We start from the raw sequence: 15,784 nt of genomic DNA, 5'->3' as shown, positions 1-15,784 counted from the left end.
TCTGACTTCCTGATCTGCAAATGATGTTTCGTCCTTAGTTGTCATGTCCTTTTTCCTCCTGTTAAAATGCTGGAGGTACTAGTAAAGACGAACTCAAGCTCAAAGGAAGAAAGACCCCCCCGGATGGTCCACAAGGTGCCCATAAAATCCTCTCCAGCCGGGGCCTTGGGGAGACTGACTTTTCACACCATGCAGTCGACCTCTGCAGAAAACCCCAGGCATCTCCCAATACATAGATGCTCATTTTCAAAGAACCTCGTGTCTCCACCAGCTGAAGTTGATTGGGAAAAGCCAACTTGGCTAGTGGATGGAGTGACAGCAAGGACAATGGCCGCAGGGCTCAGCTCCTGTGATCTCCACCTTGTCCTGCGGGTGGGAAGTCTAAGATGTATTGCTAATTTCAACTCATCCATGGGTACTACATGCTGTTCTATAAGGATAATTCTAACCCTGAAAATACCAGGGCAACACCACACATCTAAATTCTCAATGATGGTCTGTGCAAAGCTCCCATGAGGACGACCAGAAGACCTGATAGGACATGGGATTGGCCACACAGATTGGGAATCCAGAAATCCTGGTTATTCACAGCCATCCTGGTTATGCTACCAAAACCCAAGAGAGATAGGACTATGTGAACCATTCAGACCACGTTCCCATCTTCCTTCCTCTATCTCCACCAAAAGAAATGAAAACCAAAAAAGCCTATATTTACCAGATTACTCCTTCACACCCACCCCCCTTGTGTCTGAAATAGAGCTGGGGTCATGATGTCAATATGGTGAGGATGGTCCAGGCCTGTTTCTTTGGCTTTAAAATGTGATGGCTGTCACTTTCCTAGTGTCTAAGCCTTCATTATAAGCCATTCCTAATAGTTTCTTAGCTGCTACCCTGACATCACCATCCTCATCAAACCAGGTCAGTGAACCTTGCTAGAATCCTTGACTGGTGAGCTGGTCAAGGAAGACAAAGGAAGAAAGACCCCCCTGGATGGTCCACAAGGTGCAAGAGACAGCCTGAAACCCAATGAGAACCTCTTGACCACGTCTTCAGCAGTTCTGAGCAGACAGAAGAGAGGAGGCTGGGCCTTGGGAAGTCAGGAACCAGCAAGGATCCAACAGCCACTTACCTGGTGGGCAGATGCATGCTGTCGGTGCTTCCCGAACTGTCCGGTGCTTGGCCAGTCCTTCCAACTTCTGAACCAGAAAGAAAACAGAGGGGGGGCGGAAAAAAAGCATGAGTTTGAGGGTGGAGAGGGGTAAAAGTGGAAAAATCAGCAAACACCAATGTATTGGAAAGATCTACACCAGGGGTGGCATTGCCCAGCACATTTTTTACAAGGTCCTTAAACATTACAGGAAATTTTAGGATGAGAAGAGAAGCAAAAATAAATGTGCAACAGTCACTTGGGAGTCCCTGGAAAGAAGGCACCAGGTTTCTGCATTGTTACAACATTTTTCAAATAGGAATCCAGAAAAGCCAAAGTGACTGTGCAGTCTGCATGAAAAGGGGAGGGCACAGCAGAGGAAAGCTGGCCCTTGGCAGCCAGCCCTTGGTCTTCAGATAGGATCCAAACCCAGGCAGCCCCAGGTCCCCCTCACTGCAGCCCCCACCCCACCCTGCAGCTTGTGGGCCTCAGACCCCAGACCCAGGCCTAATCCACCCTGAGGACATCTTTCTTCCTTCTTATCAGCAGGGATCCTTGGCCTAGAAAATTTGGCTGAGTACAGTTTAACAAGAATCTCTACACATGCCTGGCCCTGTGCTAGATTTGGGTGAAGGGAAAAGAATTACTCCAGAAATAGGGTCAAATATCCCAGCTCCGCTACTATGCTAACTCGCAGCACAGCTCTGGCATAATCATCCCCTGATGTGCCAGCTCGAATAAACGGAGAGGCCCGAATCACTGTCCCTGCCTTGCACGCAGGGAACAAGCTTGGGGAAAAAAAAAATAAGAAATGAGTCCTCCAAATTCAAATCCAGGTTTAGGAGAGTGAAATGAGGGGTCCATGATCCCAAAACTAGCCAAGACTTGAGTCCTAACAAGAAAAAGTAAAGTATTAATGTTTTCCTAGGAAGCAAACAAATAATAATAATGATAAAAATCCCCCTAAAAGCAAAACAAAGCAAATCCCAACCAGGAGAATTGGAATGACAAAATGTGATACCACCACCAGAAAATTAAAATATAAAAATGTTATTTTTCTTGAGGGACCCCTGGGGGGCCCAGTGGGTCAAGTGTCTGACTCTTGGTTTCAGCTCAGGTCGTGCTCTCGGGGTCGTAACATGGAGCCCCATGTAGGCACAGAGTCTGCCTGAGAGTCTCTCTCTCCCTCTGCTCCTCCCACTCATGCTCATTCCCTCTCTCTAAAAATAAATACATAAATCTTTTTTAAAAATACAGTCTTTCCTCATAAAAATAAATAAATGAATAAAGACATAAAATTTTAAAATAGCTTGGAAAATGGTACAGCAAGCAAATAAAACCATCATTAACTTTTTTTTTACATAATCTTTGTACCCACAGTGGGACTTGAACTCAAAACCCTGAGATCAAGAGTCATATGCTCTATTGACTGAGCCAGCCAGGTGCCCCCAAAACATTATTTTAAAGTGCTGCTTTGGAGGGGGTGAGAAGTGCACCCCCAGTTTTGAGTGCCTGACCACCAAGCCTACAATTTTCACAGGAGGTGGCATTCTGGCCAAGCCCTGTCTGCCTCTGGCTGGGGCAGCCCAGGACCAGAAGCTCTGGCCACCTGCAAAGCACTTCCAAGGTCCACCTCCGCTCCTGCCAGACTCATCCTCATTTTACCAATAAGTCACAGAGGCTGGTACCCACCAGAGATGGGGTAAAGGTTTGCAAGTTTTGGGGGAACACAGGGGTGTGTGATTATGCACCCCCCCCCCATCGTGGTGGAGGCTGCATGGTAGGAGTTCCAGGATAGGCAGGCAGGGGGTGCAAGGGTACTGCCTTGAGGTGCCCTAACTTATCCATCTTAACTGCACCTCCCCAGCCTCCCCAAAGCCTCAACTTGCCCTAGAAATCAGAACCTGGCTAGGCTTCTGGACCCAGGCTCCCAGATCCCAACAGGGCCCCTACCTGCCACTCGCTCCTACTCTGATCCACCTCGCCCAGAGCAACCCTAGAAGCATCCAGAGCCAGCCCCAGCCTCCAGAGCACCCCCTGCCCCCACCCAGCATCATCCCTAGCTGGGCCGGCCTTGTTGCCCTGGGCCCTGGCACACTGCAGTGGCTACCAGCTACCGACCAGGGTCACCGAACCAGAACCCCAGAGCGGCCCCGGGTATGTGGATACAGGCTCCAGCACGATCTCCTGAACTCACTCCCCCGACCCCCTCCCCCCCATTGTATCTGTGGATACTATTACAGATTGCAAAATTTACACAGCAAACGAATCCAGCCTTCTGGGTTAAGCCAGTCAATTTGTGCGAGACACTCTCATCTGTTTTTATCATTGCTAGACGGGCCAGAAGCCCACTCACTTCCTTGTTTTAAACAAAGGCATTTTCATGCTTAAAAAAAAAAATTCGCTTTTCACAGCCCACCGCATCTGGGCCGCTCTCCTGAAAGGGAGGGAGGGAGGCTTTATCAAATACTAATAGGAAGTACAACCATTTCCAAGCAGCTCTTACTGTAAAATAAAAAACTAGAGAGGACACTATTGAGGTGGGTGGTGGGGGCAGGAAGGCACCTTATTGTGAATGCTGGTAGGTGGGGTCATGACACAATGGGATCAAGGTTTTGTTGGGTCACTTATTCTGACTCCATCTACGCGTGTGTTTCTCTGGATCATAAGGGTGAATCTGCAATTTTATCTGCTAGCGCCCTGCCCTCCGTTCCCCCCATGCCTCCTCCCCAACTTTGTGTGGGTTTGAAATGTCCCCTGCCGTGAACACGAAGTGAAATGTTTGAATGAGAAACCCAATCCCACCATCTTTATTTCCACGCTTTGCTTTCTCTTTTTGAAATCTAAGAAAATATTCTTTTGTGTCCAGGTTTGTAAAAATGATTTAAAGGCCCCAACATTTTTCCGCATTCAATTATCTGGCAGCACCCTGAGCATCTGCAAACAATATGGTCCCGGTTTTACATATGCAAACAAGTCCTAACTCCAAAAGTAAATAAAGGAGGAGTCTTGAAGAAAAGTCCCTGAGATGGTGGGGAGCTTGGTTCCCTCCAGTGGGAACCTAGGAGGACTTGAAATTGGGGGAGGTGGAGGGACCACTCCTCAGGGAAAATCACAGTTCTCAGAAAAGCTACACTGTTAGATAATAAATTTATTTATTTATTAAAGATTTTATTTATTTATCTGAGAGGAAGACAGAGATAGCGAGAGAGAGCACAAGCAGGGAAGAGAGGGAGAAGCAGGCTCCCCACTGAGCAGGAAGCCTGAACTGGGGCTCCATCCCAGGACCCTGGATCATGAACTGAGCTGAAAGCAGATGCTTAACCACTGAGGCACCCAGGGGCTCCAAATGATAAATTTATTAATGACCTTGGGAGCACTAGTCTAGGGCGCTTGGACAGATGTTTGATCACAGCCTTGAACGGTTGCATTTTGATGAAAATATAAATTAATATACATAGAGGGATGTCACGGTTTATTTCTGGAAAATGCTGCAAATAAAGCCACAAAGACATGCCTTATCCTCTTTGACAGAAGATTCCTGCTCTAGGGAATAAATCTTAAGAAAATAAGAATTAGCAGGAGCAGAGAACCATACTGATGAACTTGCGCCCCAAAACAGTGGGGGTGGTTTAGAGAAGGGTGGTGAACCCCCCTCTATTTCATGAAATATCAGGTAATAGGAAGGAGAAAGAAAAGGTTTATGGTACCATAAATAAAAGACCAACATCTGTATAAAAATTCAGGCATGAGGTGGCAGCAGCTACCAAAACATGAACCCCCTTGGGTGCCAGGATTATGGCAATTTACTTCTTCTTTTTTTTTCCGCTATTTTAAAAAATTTATTTAAATTCAATTAATTAACATATAATGTATTATTAGTTTCAGAGGTAGAGGACGGTGGTGCATCAGTTGCATACAACACCCAGTGCTCTTCACATCTTGTACCCTCCTTACGCCTGTCCCCCAGTTACCCCCTCCCCCACCCCCAACCCCCACCCAGCGACCCTCAGTTTGTTTCCCAGGGTTAAAAGTCTCTTTTGGGGAACCCTGGGTGGCGCAGCGGTTTAGCGCCTGCCTTTGGCCCAGGGCGCGATCCTGGAGACCCTGGATCGAGTCCCACGTCAGGCTCCCAGTGCGGTGCGTGGAGCCTGCTTCTCCCTCTGCCTGTGTCTCTGCCTCTCTCTGTCTCTCTCTCTGTGTGACTATCATAAAAAAAAAAAAAAAAAAGTCTCTTTTGGTTTGTCTTTCTCTCTCTCTGATTTCATTTAATTTTATTTTTCCCTCCCTTCCCTTATGCTTTAGAAGTCCTCCCTGTATTGTCACACCATCTTCTCAGTTAAAAAAACAAAAACAAAACCCTGAAAGTAGAAGAAAAACCAAAATGAAGCCCTGCCATCTCCCTGCCCAGGACACTGTGTGAATGACAGGTGATTCTATCCCCTCAGGGAGCTGCACTTCCAGGACCACGCCTGTTAATAGTACTCATCTGAAGCCCCAAAGGACCCTCTCTGCTCCAGCCACAAATCCTCTGCCCTCCCTCTGCTCCCACAGGGAAGGGCTCCTGGGTGCGTGGGCACTGCCACCAGCAGCCCAAGAGGGCAGCAGGATCTAGCCTCTGACATTCTTTTTTTTCATACCTCAGATGAGGAGGATGACAAATACAAAGTATTATTTCTGAGTTACTGATTACTTATAACAGGCCAGGCACTGTGCCAACCGCTGTTACCTCATCTAGCCCTGCCAATACACCCCCGAGGCCGGGCCGATCATTAAGCCCATTTACAGATGAGAAAACTGACACTACAGAGGGTCATGTAAGCAGCAGAGTGGGACCCAAATCCTGGTGTCAACCAACTCCAATCACAAATCAAGACAACCTCCGCTTACAAGCAATCTTCATATCTAAAAACAAGCAATCCGGGCAGCCCTGGTGGCGCAGTGGTTTAGCGCCGCCTGCAGCCCAGGGCATGATCCTGGAGACCTGGGATCGAGTCCCAGGTCGGGCTCCCGGCATGGTGCCTGCTTCTCCCTCTGCCTGTGTCTCTGCCTCTCTCTCTCTAGCTGTGTCCCTATGAATATATAAATAAAATCTTTAAAAATAAATAAATAAATAAATAAATAAATAAATAAATAAATAAATAAAAAATCCAAAAGTTGCAATGCACAGCTGGCCCCTACAAAATGAAAAGGGTTGCTGGAGGTTGAAGAGTATGAGGCACAAAGTTGAAGGAACCACAGGAGAAAATGTGAGTTCTGACAGAACTGTTTGGAATGGCACTGAGGGGCTGCACACATGCTTTTGAGTCTATGCTTTTGTCAAAAACAGTAAGACTGGGGGCGCCTGGGGGGCTCAGTCAGTGAAGCATCTGCCTTCAGCTCAGGTCATGATCTCAGGGTCCTGGGGTCGAGTCCTGCTCTGCCTACTTGTGCACTCTCTCTCTGTCAAACAAATAAAATCTTAAAAAAAGAAAGAAAGAAAGAAAGAAAAACAGTAAGGCTGTACGTCACCAAAAATGAACTTTAATGGATACAATTAAAAAAAAAAATCAACGAGGATGTCAGAGAATCCCTGGACGAAATGTAGGCTGTGACAAATGAATCTAACCATGTTAAAACTGTTCAACATAATCTTACTGCAAGTGGTGGGGAAAAGCATGTACCTGACCTAAGCAGCTTTACAAAACTAGTGTTTTGGTTGAGGACTATCAGGCTGAACACAAAAGGAACCATATAGAAATGCTGTACTGCAGGAGGTAAAGTCGTTTCTCACAGGAGTACAGGTTAGCAATTTTGAAAGTACTTTACATACATGTTAGGGTTGAACAGGTACGCAAATAAGTTATAGCTGATGAGAGCCAGGCTTCTCCCTTGACGGGGCTCAGGGTGAACCAGCCAGCCTCCTTCGCGGTGCAGCTGAATGGTGCTCGGGGTGTGATCGACGCTAGAGTACACATGCCCTTGGGTGCAGCGGAGGAGTGCTACGTCTCTGAGCTGGACAGTGGTGAGCTGCCCCAGCCTTGCCCACCCTGTGAGGCCCTTCCAGGAAAGATGTTCTAAACACACAACGGGACAAAGATGGAATGAATCGTGTAGTGCTGCGTCAGTCAGACACCACTATGAGGTCACAACTAACGTACACAGGAAGAGACATACAGAAATAATCATGGGTATGTGCACATAGGGGAGTGACTATTCATGCATATTTATGCTTGCGGTCTGCGGACAAGGCCTATAACCAATGACATCCTGGAAGAAGCAAGCACACCCAGCACCAGAATCTTGGTTTCTAAATACCATTCTCCAAGAAAAGGAACCAGGGCTCCTTGGAGAAATGGCTGATTCTAGGCCCAGGGCAGGAAATATATAAGAGGGAGTACCTTGCAGTGACAGAAAGTAAGGAAGTTCTTTTTGCAAAAAGGAGGTAAGGGAAGAATATGTCAAAGAAACACAAAACCAACCCAAAAGGGCTCAGAATAGCCAAAGCTTAAACAACTGAGGCAATAAAATAAATAATGCAGTATGGGATTATAACCCAAAGAATAAGTTAGAAACCCAGAAGTCCATACTGATATAAATGACTGAATAAATAAGTGGGAAGAAAAGAGAAATATTCCCTATAGAAGAATGTCCAATAATAAATGTAAATAACTGCCCTCTCCAGGAGGTGCAGCTAGATTCCCTTCTTCTTGAGTAAAGGCTAGACTTACTTCCTAAAAGCAGAGAAAGGAAAAATAGTGACTCTATAATGTGGAAACCGGGAAGATACTACTTTAACCAAGTGATCAAGGTTAATGTTACTCATGACGGGTTATGTGACATAACAGACCCCTGACACAATGCCATAACAATGGCAATCCACCTTAGTGCTATGCTTCCCAAGCCCTTGTAACCCAGTCTAGTCACCAGAGCAGCCCAAACTGAGGGACATTCTAAAAAATACCTGGCCAGGCCTTCCAAAAATTGTCAAAGTCATAAAAAACAAGGAAAGACTGAGAAACTGTCACAGATCAGAGACCAAGAAGACATGACAACAGAACACAATGTGGTGTCCTAGGTGGAATTCTGGAATAAGAAAGGGACTTTAGAGGGAAAACTAGGGAGATTTGAATAAAGTCTGGAGTTCACTTTTTATTTTTTAGATTTATTATTATTATTATTCATGAGAGACTCTGAGAGAGAGGCAGAAACACAGGCAGAGGTAGAAGCAGGCTCCCTGTGGGGATCCTGATGTGAGACTCGATCCCAGGACCCCAGGATCATGTCCCGAGCCGAAGGCAGACACTCAACCACTGAGCCACCCAGGCATCCCTGGAGTTTACTTTTTAAAAATGGGTAAGAAAGAAATCACAAAGTCCCTTAATACCCACTAAGATACAGCTTTGCTATTTGCTATAACACATCTATTTTTTTAATTAAGGTGAAATTCACACAGCAAAGAAGTGAACAGTTGGTGGCTTGCACAACCACCCCTTTATCTAGCTCCCTCTATCTAGTTCCAAAACATTATCATGACTCCAAAAGGAAATCCTGTACCCACTAAGCAGCTGCTCCCTATTCCTCCCTCTGAGTCCCTGGCAGCCACCAATCTTTCTGTCTCTATGGATTCATGTATTCTGAAACAGAATTACATAATGTATCACCTTTCATATCTGGTTTCTTTCACATAGTGTAATGGAGATTCATCTATTCTGTAGCACACATCAGGACCTCATTCCTTTTAATGGCTGAATAAAACTGCATCGTGTGTCTATACCACAACTGGTTTATCCATTCACCTGCTGAACATTTGGCAGGAACACCTGCTGTGTCCACCTTTTGGCTATTGTGAACAGGTCAGTTGTGAACACAAGTGTATGTATTTGTTGGTGTACCTGTTTTCAGTTCTTCTGGGTATAGGGGTCGAATTGTTGGGTCATAGGTAAGTCCACATATTATGTTTTGAGTACCCACAAAACTTCTCCACAGTGGCTGAGCCAATTTATATTCCCACCAGCAATGTATGAAGGTTCCAATTTCTTCCCATCTTCATCAACAGACCCTAGTGGGTGCAGAATGGTATCTCATTGTGATTTTTGATCTATACATCCCTAATGACTAATGATGTTGAGCATCTTTTCATCTGCTTGCTAATCATTTGCATATTTTGTTTGAAGAAATGTCTGTTCAAGTCTTTTGCCCATTTTTACTTTGAGTCCTTTGTCTTTTTGTTGTTGAGCTATAAGAATTCTTTATGTTTTCTGGATACTACATCCTTATCAGATATATGATTTGCAAATATTTTCTCATATGAAAGATCTATTGTTGTTGAAGATTCTAACCATCTCCAACCAAGACACAATATAGCTGTATTAAAATCATCTTAAGGGATGCCTGGGTGGCTCAGTGGTTGAGCATCTGCCTTCAGCTCAGAGTGAGATCCTGGAGTCCCGGAATCGAGTCCCACATCAGGCTCTTTGTGCCTGCTTCTCCCTCTGCCTGGGTCTCTGTGCCTCTTTCTCTCTGTCATGAATAAATAAACAAAAACTTTAAAAATAAATAAATAACAATAAAATCATCTTAAAAATTAGAGGTGGTGGGGGCCCCTGGGTAGCTCAGTTGGTTAAGCATCTACCTTTGGATCAAGGTCCTGGGATCAAGCCCCACATTGGACTCTCCACTCAGTGGAGAGCCTGCTTCTCCCTCTGCCACTCACTCTCCCTGCTTGTGCACACATTATCTCTCCCTCTCACTCTCTCTCTCTCTCTAATAAGTAAATAAATAACTAAATCTTAAGAAAAATTGGAGGTGGTGGGAATGGACCCATGGCTTCATGGTGGTCCTCACATTACTCTTGGTTGAGATCTTGCTAGATTAGTAGTGGGATATTGTTACTAAGGAATCTGACCTGGTCCTTTTTAGTTGGTAGTAATTGTATTAGTTTTCTTTTTCTTTCTTTTTTTTAATGTATTAGTTTTCAATTGCTGTGTGACAAATTGTCACAAAATCAGCAGAATAAACAGTACATATTTACTATGGTTTCCATGGTCAAAGGTCTGGATATAGACAAGTTTGGTTCTCTGCTCATGGTTTCCTGAGGCTGAAATCAACGCACTAGCTAGGTGTTTCTTTCCGGAATTTGGGGTCTTCTTTCAAGCTCACGTGCTTCCTTGTTCTCTGTGAGCCCCAATCTCTTGCTGGCTGCCAGACAGAGGCTGCTCTAAAGGTCACACACAGTTCCCTGACATATGGCCCCCTCCACACACCCTCCCATGCTTCAGATCCCTCTGACTTCAGGAAGGGCCCAGTCCCTTCTAAGGACTCACCGGCTTATGTAAGGCCCATCAACAATAAGCGTTGTAATGAACTCAGTCAACTGATTGGTAACTCAGTCATGGGAGTGATCCCATCATAATCACAGGATCTGCCTACACTCAAGGGGAGGGGATCACACAAAGTATGTACACCAAGCAGTTGGAATCCTGAGAGTTGTCCTAGAACTCTGCCTACTAGAAAAAGGTATCAGAATTAATTTCTAACTTTTGATGACTGTGCTACATTTAGGTACATATGTAAGTATGTTTTCCTATAAATCTAAAAATTGGGGATGCCTGGGTGGCTCAGTGGCTGAACGTCTGCCTTCAGCTCAGGGTGTTATCCCAGATCCCAGGTCTGGGGATTGAGTCCCCCATGGGGCTCCCTGCAAGGAGTCTGTTTCTCCCTCTGCCTGTGTCTCTGCCTTTCTCTCTGTCTCTCATGAATAAATAAATAAAATCCTTAAAAATAAATAAATAAATCTAAAATTATTCCAAAAAATTTTAAAAGCTGCATCTTCAATTTCTACTTCTGGGCAAGGTAGAGTAGCAGCAACTATATTTATCCTCCTGCATAAAACAACACCACCAAAAACTAAAACAAAACAAAACAAAATCTGCAAATAAAACATAGGAGACACAGGTTTTGAAGACATTGATACCAAGCAGGAAAGGAGAGTGATCTCAGACAGAGAACAACAGCTCCAGCTTCCTGGCTGGGGAGAGTTTCTAGGCTGTGGCACAGGGCAGGGAAACAGACATGGGGCCTGGCAGCCTTCTGAGGTTGAAGAGATGGAGTTGGAATGTCTACAAGAGCCAAACTATGGGAAGAGTTCAGCTGTCCATCGACAGATGAATGGATAAAGAAGAGGTGATATGGATATATATATATATATATATATATATATGCACACATAATGGAATACTACTCAGCCATCAGAAAAATGAAATCTTACCATTTGTAACAACAAGGATACATGGATAGAACTAGAGGGCATTATGCTAAGTGAAATAAAACAATTATATTATTTCACCCATATGTGGAATTTAAGAAACAAAACAAAGGATCAAAGGGGAAGGGAGGGAAAAATAAAACAAGACAAAATCAGAGAGCGAGACAAACCATAAGAGACACTTAACTCTAGGAAACAACCAATGGTTGCTGGAGGGGAGGTGGGTGGGGGATGGGATAACTGGTGATGGGCATTAAGGAGGGCACGTGATGTAATGCACACTGGGAGTTACATACAACTGATGAATCACTGAACTCTACCTCTGAAACTAATACACTGTATGTTAGTTAACTGAATTTAAATAAAATAAAAAAATTTTTAAAAAGAGATGGACCTAGGAGTCCAGGGATGCCAGGCAGCTGGGGCTGCAGAGCAAAGGACTTCAGAGAACCAGAGCTCTGTGAGGGTTCTTTGCAGATGTCCTATGGAGCACTGAATAGCACATGTGGGAGGCAATGACCCAGCCCAGGGGAAGAACCACCCAAAGGATGCAGAGAACAGAATCTAGCTCTTACACAGGGCCAGGAAGGGTGCCCATTCCCACGGCCAGATAGTTAAAACCTTCATTCACACTCATAAATCACTGAGTAGAGCACCAAGAAGGGTCTTGCCTCAGACACAGGGAGTAATCAGTCCTAGACTACACATGACTCTGGTCCCACATAATGGATCCTAAAAACAATACCCAAAGGATCCAGCTATTTCCAAACAACTCTAATACAACAAAGCTCGTGAAAATCTACAGAAATGAGGTAAAATTCATAATGTCCAATGTCTAATAAGAAATTACCAGCAGGAAAACAGGCCCCATAATAAGCAAGAAAATCAATGCACTGAAAGACCAACAACTGCACAGATGTTAGTATCAGCCCCCATGGACCATAAAACAAGGACCGTAACTACATGGTACACGTTCAGGGAGTTCCGTAGTGGTGTCAAAGCTACTAAAATACCTACACTGAAATTCCAGAGTGAAAAATACTACATCTGAAGTGAAACACAGGGCAGAGGGGAATGATGAAGATTAGACACTGCAGAAGAGAAGATTAGTGAACTGAAGATGGCAGTAAAAATTGTCCAAAATGAACACAAAGGAAAGAATGAAAAAGAAAAGAAGAAAAAGAAAAGCATGAGTGAACTTTGGATCTTCAAGTGCATATATAGGTAGAACCTCCAAATTGGGGGACAGAGAGAGAAGAGAGCAAAAAATGTGAAGCAATGAGGTTCAAAGGTTGTTTTTTTTTTTTTAAGCTTTTCTTTATTCATGAGAGACACAGAGAGAGAGAGGCAGAGACATAGGCAGAGGGAGAAGCAGACTCCCTGTGGGGAGCCGATGCAGGACTCAATCCCAGGATCCCCAGATCGACCTGAGCTGAAGGCAGATGCTCCACCTGAGTCATCCAGGTGTCCCGAACACTGTTCAAAGTTTGACTTGAACTATAAACCCACAGATCCAAGAATCTCAGGAGAACTCAAGCACAATAAACATAACAAAAATCACACTAAGGCATATCACCTTTGAATTGCTTAAAACCAGCAATCAAGAGAGAATGTTAAAAGAAGCCAGAGTGAAAAGGACATATTACATGGATAAATTGAACTCTCATTCGATTTATGTTGCTGGTGGGAATGTAAAATGATACAGTGGCTTTGCACTACAGCTGGGCAGCTTCTTTAAAAGCTAATCACACACCTATCAGACAATCAACCATTTCATTCCAAGGTATGAATGTCCAAGAGACACGAAAGCATGTGTCCATACAAAGACCTGTACACAAATGTTAACGGCGGCTTTATTTGTACTCACCCCAAAATGGAAGCAACCCAAATGTCCATAAACAGGTGAGGGGATAAACAAACGCTGGCCTCTCTATTTGATGAAACAACACTTGGTAATGGAAAAGAATGAACTGGGAAGCCTGGGTGACCCAGTGGTTTAGCGCCGCCTTTAGCCCAGGGCGTGATCCTGGAGACCCAGGATCGAGTCCCACAATGGGCTCCCTGCATCATGGACCCTGCTTCTCCCTCTGCCTGTGTCTCTGCCTCTCTCTCTCTCTCTCTCTCTCTCAATAAATAAATAAAATCTTTAAAAAAAGAAAAAGAATGAACTAATAAAAGATGCAAAAATATCAATGAATCTCTCAATAACTATACTGAGCAAAGGAAACCAGGCATCCTACCCCCTGCAAAATAAAATAAAATAATTTTTAAAAGTCATTTTGTGTCATTCTATTCATATAAAAATCCTTTAAAAAAAAAAGATGAATCAGTAGTGAGAGAAATCAGCAATACCTGGGTAGCAGGTGGGAAGGGACATAATTCAAGGTGGCAGACAAAACTTTTAAGGGTTATGGCTATATTCACTACCTTGGTTGTGGAGATGGTTTCACAATTACACACACATGGTCACAAGGTATCAAATTGTAATTTTAAAATATTTGGAGTTCATTATGTATCAAATATACCAAAAAAAAAAAATCAAACAAACAAAAACACCCCAGCCTGGGCTCCCACAGGCATGGCACCCATGGGGTGGTGGAGCAGGGTCCTGGGGTCAGAAGGCATCACTTTACCCCATGGGGAAGGGGGTTCCACCAGGGGGCCAGGTAAATGCCAGTAAAGTCATGGGAAGACAGAGAAAGTGCCTAGCCCAACCCTGGCATGTGGCAGGAGCTAGAAACCTTTCTCTAAAGCACCTGAAGTTTCCTTAGTGACTCCCACTGGCACACTGAGTGTGCCCCAAACCACACGGGAATGTATTTCCTTAGGGTCCCCGCTCAGTCCTGAAACATGCTGGCATGCTCTGAACTGTTTAGTGTGGCAACAGAATGCAGTTCCTGAGCCATCTTTAATTCCCACCCCAATTTATGATTGTTCAAAAAGACACACATCCCTTCTTGTCAGAATGCAGATTCACCGCTCGGGGCTGACAGGAGGAAATCCCACGCGTGGCCCTGGGTGGTGAGTGGACAGGCTCCAGCATGGCTTTCAAGAGGTCAAGGAGAACCCTCGAGGAGGCCCCCCAGGCGGGCCTCCAGGCCTCCAGGCCTCCTCACACCGCAGCCAGCCTTCCCCAGCGGCCCGGTCGCCAAGCCAAGCCCTGCCACATCCCCACCCGATGTGGCCTGCTTCCCACGAGCCTGGCCACTCAGTCTTGTCCACAGGCAGTGCCCGTGGTTTGTCCTGGTGTGCCGTTGGATTCGACCACGTCGGGCGCACTCGTGTTCCCCCAGAGTCCACGTGTTGAGGTTCGAACCTCAGGACCTCAGAACGAGACTGTATTTGGAGACGTGGTGCTTAAAATTTTTAAGATTTTATTTATGTTTTCATGAAAGACACAGAGACAGGCAGAGACACAGGCAGATGGAGAGAAGCAGGCTCCTCGCGGGGAGCCTGATGTGGGACTCGATCCCAGGACACTGGGATCATGCCCTGGGCCAAAGGGAGACGCTCAACTGCTGAGCCACCCGGATGTCCCTGGAGACTAGGTCTTTAAAGAGGTGATTAAGCCCAAATGTGGTCCAACTAAAGTGGCTCCAATGTCATGTGACCGATGTCCTTCTAGAAGAGGCAACAAGGACACTGACACACAGAGGGAGGACCACGAGAAGATGCAGGGAGGGCATGCTCACATGCAAGCCGGGGAGAGGCCTCCGGAGAGGCCACCCCAGCCGACACCTTGACCTCTGGCTTCCAGATTCTACAGCTGCGAGGAAATTAACTTCTGTGGTTTACGCTCCACTTTGTACGGCAGCCTAAGCACATAAAGACAGAGGGGGTCTCCCAAACACCCCAGCTGCCTCTGCAAAGCCCTAGGTGTGAGCCTGGCTACAGGTGGGAGGAGGAGGGGGAGGAAGAGGAGGAGGAGAGAAGGAAGGGGAGAGGGAGGAGGAGGGGAGGAGGAGGGGGACAGGGAGGAGGAAGAGGAGGGGGACAAGGAGAAGGGGGGACAAGGAGGAGGGGGAGGAGGGGGGTTGGAGGGGGAGAGGAAGGAGGAGGAGGAGGAATCGCTCCAGAAAGAGCCCTGGCACTGGATGTTAATTAACACTCTTGGCAGCCACCCACTGTCAGGATCAGCAGAGCGGGGAGTAAGGGCGCGACGTGACATCTCACTCATCTCACTCATCGTCCTGAGATGTGAGCGTCACTTTATCCTCAGGGAAACGGGGTGGAGCGGACACTACCACTCCTTTTCCAGTGGAGAAGTAGGGGCGCTGAAGAGGCAACTCCTTGGTCCTGGGCTGCTGTGGCCAGTTTAGGAGCAGCTCCAGACTCAGCTTAGATTTTGCAATACTGGAGGCCACGCATGAGCCGTGAGGGCCCAGAGAAAG

The 15,784-nt window shown here is 45.8% G+C and overlaps 1 protein-coding gene across 1 annotated transcript in view; it reads right to left on the bottom strand.

Moving 5' to 3' along the window:
- COL23A1 (collagen type XXIII alpha 1 chain) overlaps positions 1 to 15,784 on the bottom strand; it is a 322,022-nt gene that overhangs the window by 296,565 nt on the left and 9,673 nt on the right. The window contains exon 2 of the mRNA XM_025446682.3: positions 1,130 to 1,196. Within this exon, the coding sequence (XP_025302467.1) occupies positions 1,130 to 1,196 (67 nt within the window). The remainder of the gene's footprint in view (positions 1 to 1,129; positions 1,197 to 15,784) is intronic.

This window comes from Canis lupus, chromosome 11 (assembly GCF_003254725.2).
Source record: "Canis lupus dingo isolate Sandy chromosome 11, ASM325472v2, whole genome shotgun sequence".
In the NCBI taxonomy this organism is placed as follows: Eukaryota; Metazoa; Chordata; class Mammalia; order Carnivora; family Canidae; genus Canis; species Canis lupus.
This window is presented reverse-complemented; position numbering and strand designations above follow the sequence as displayed.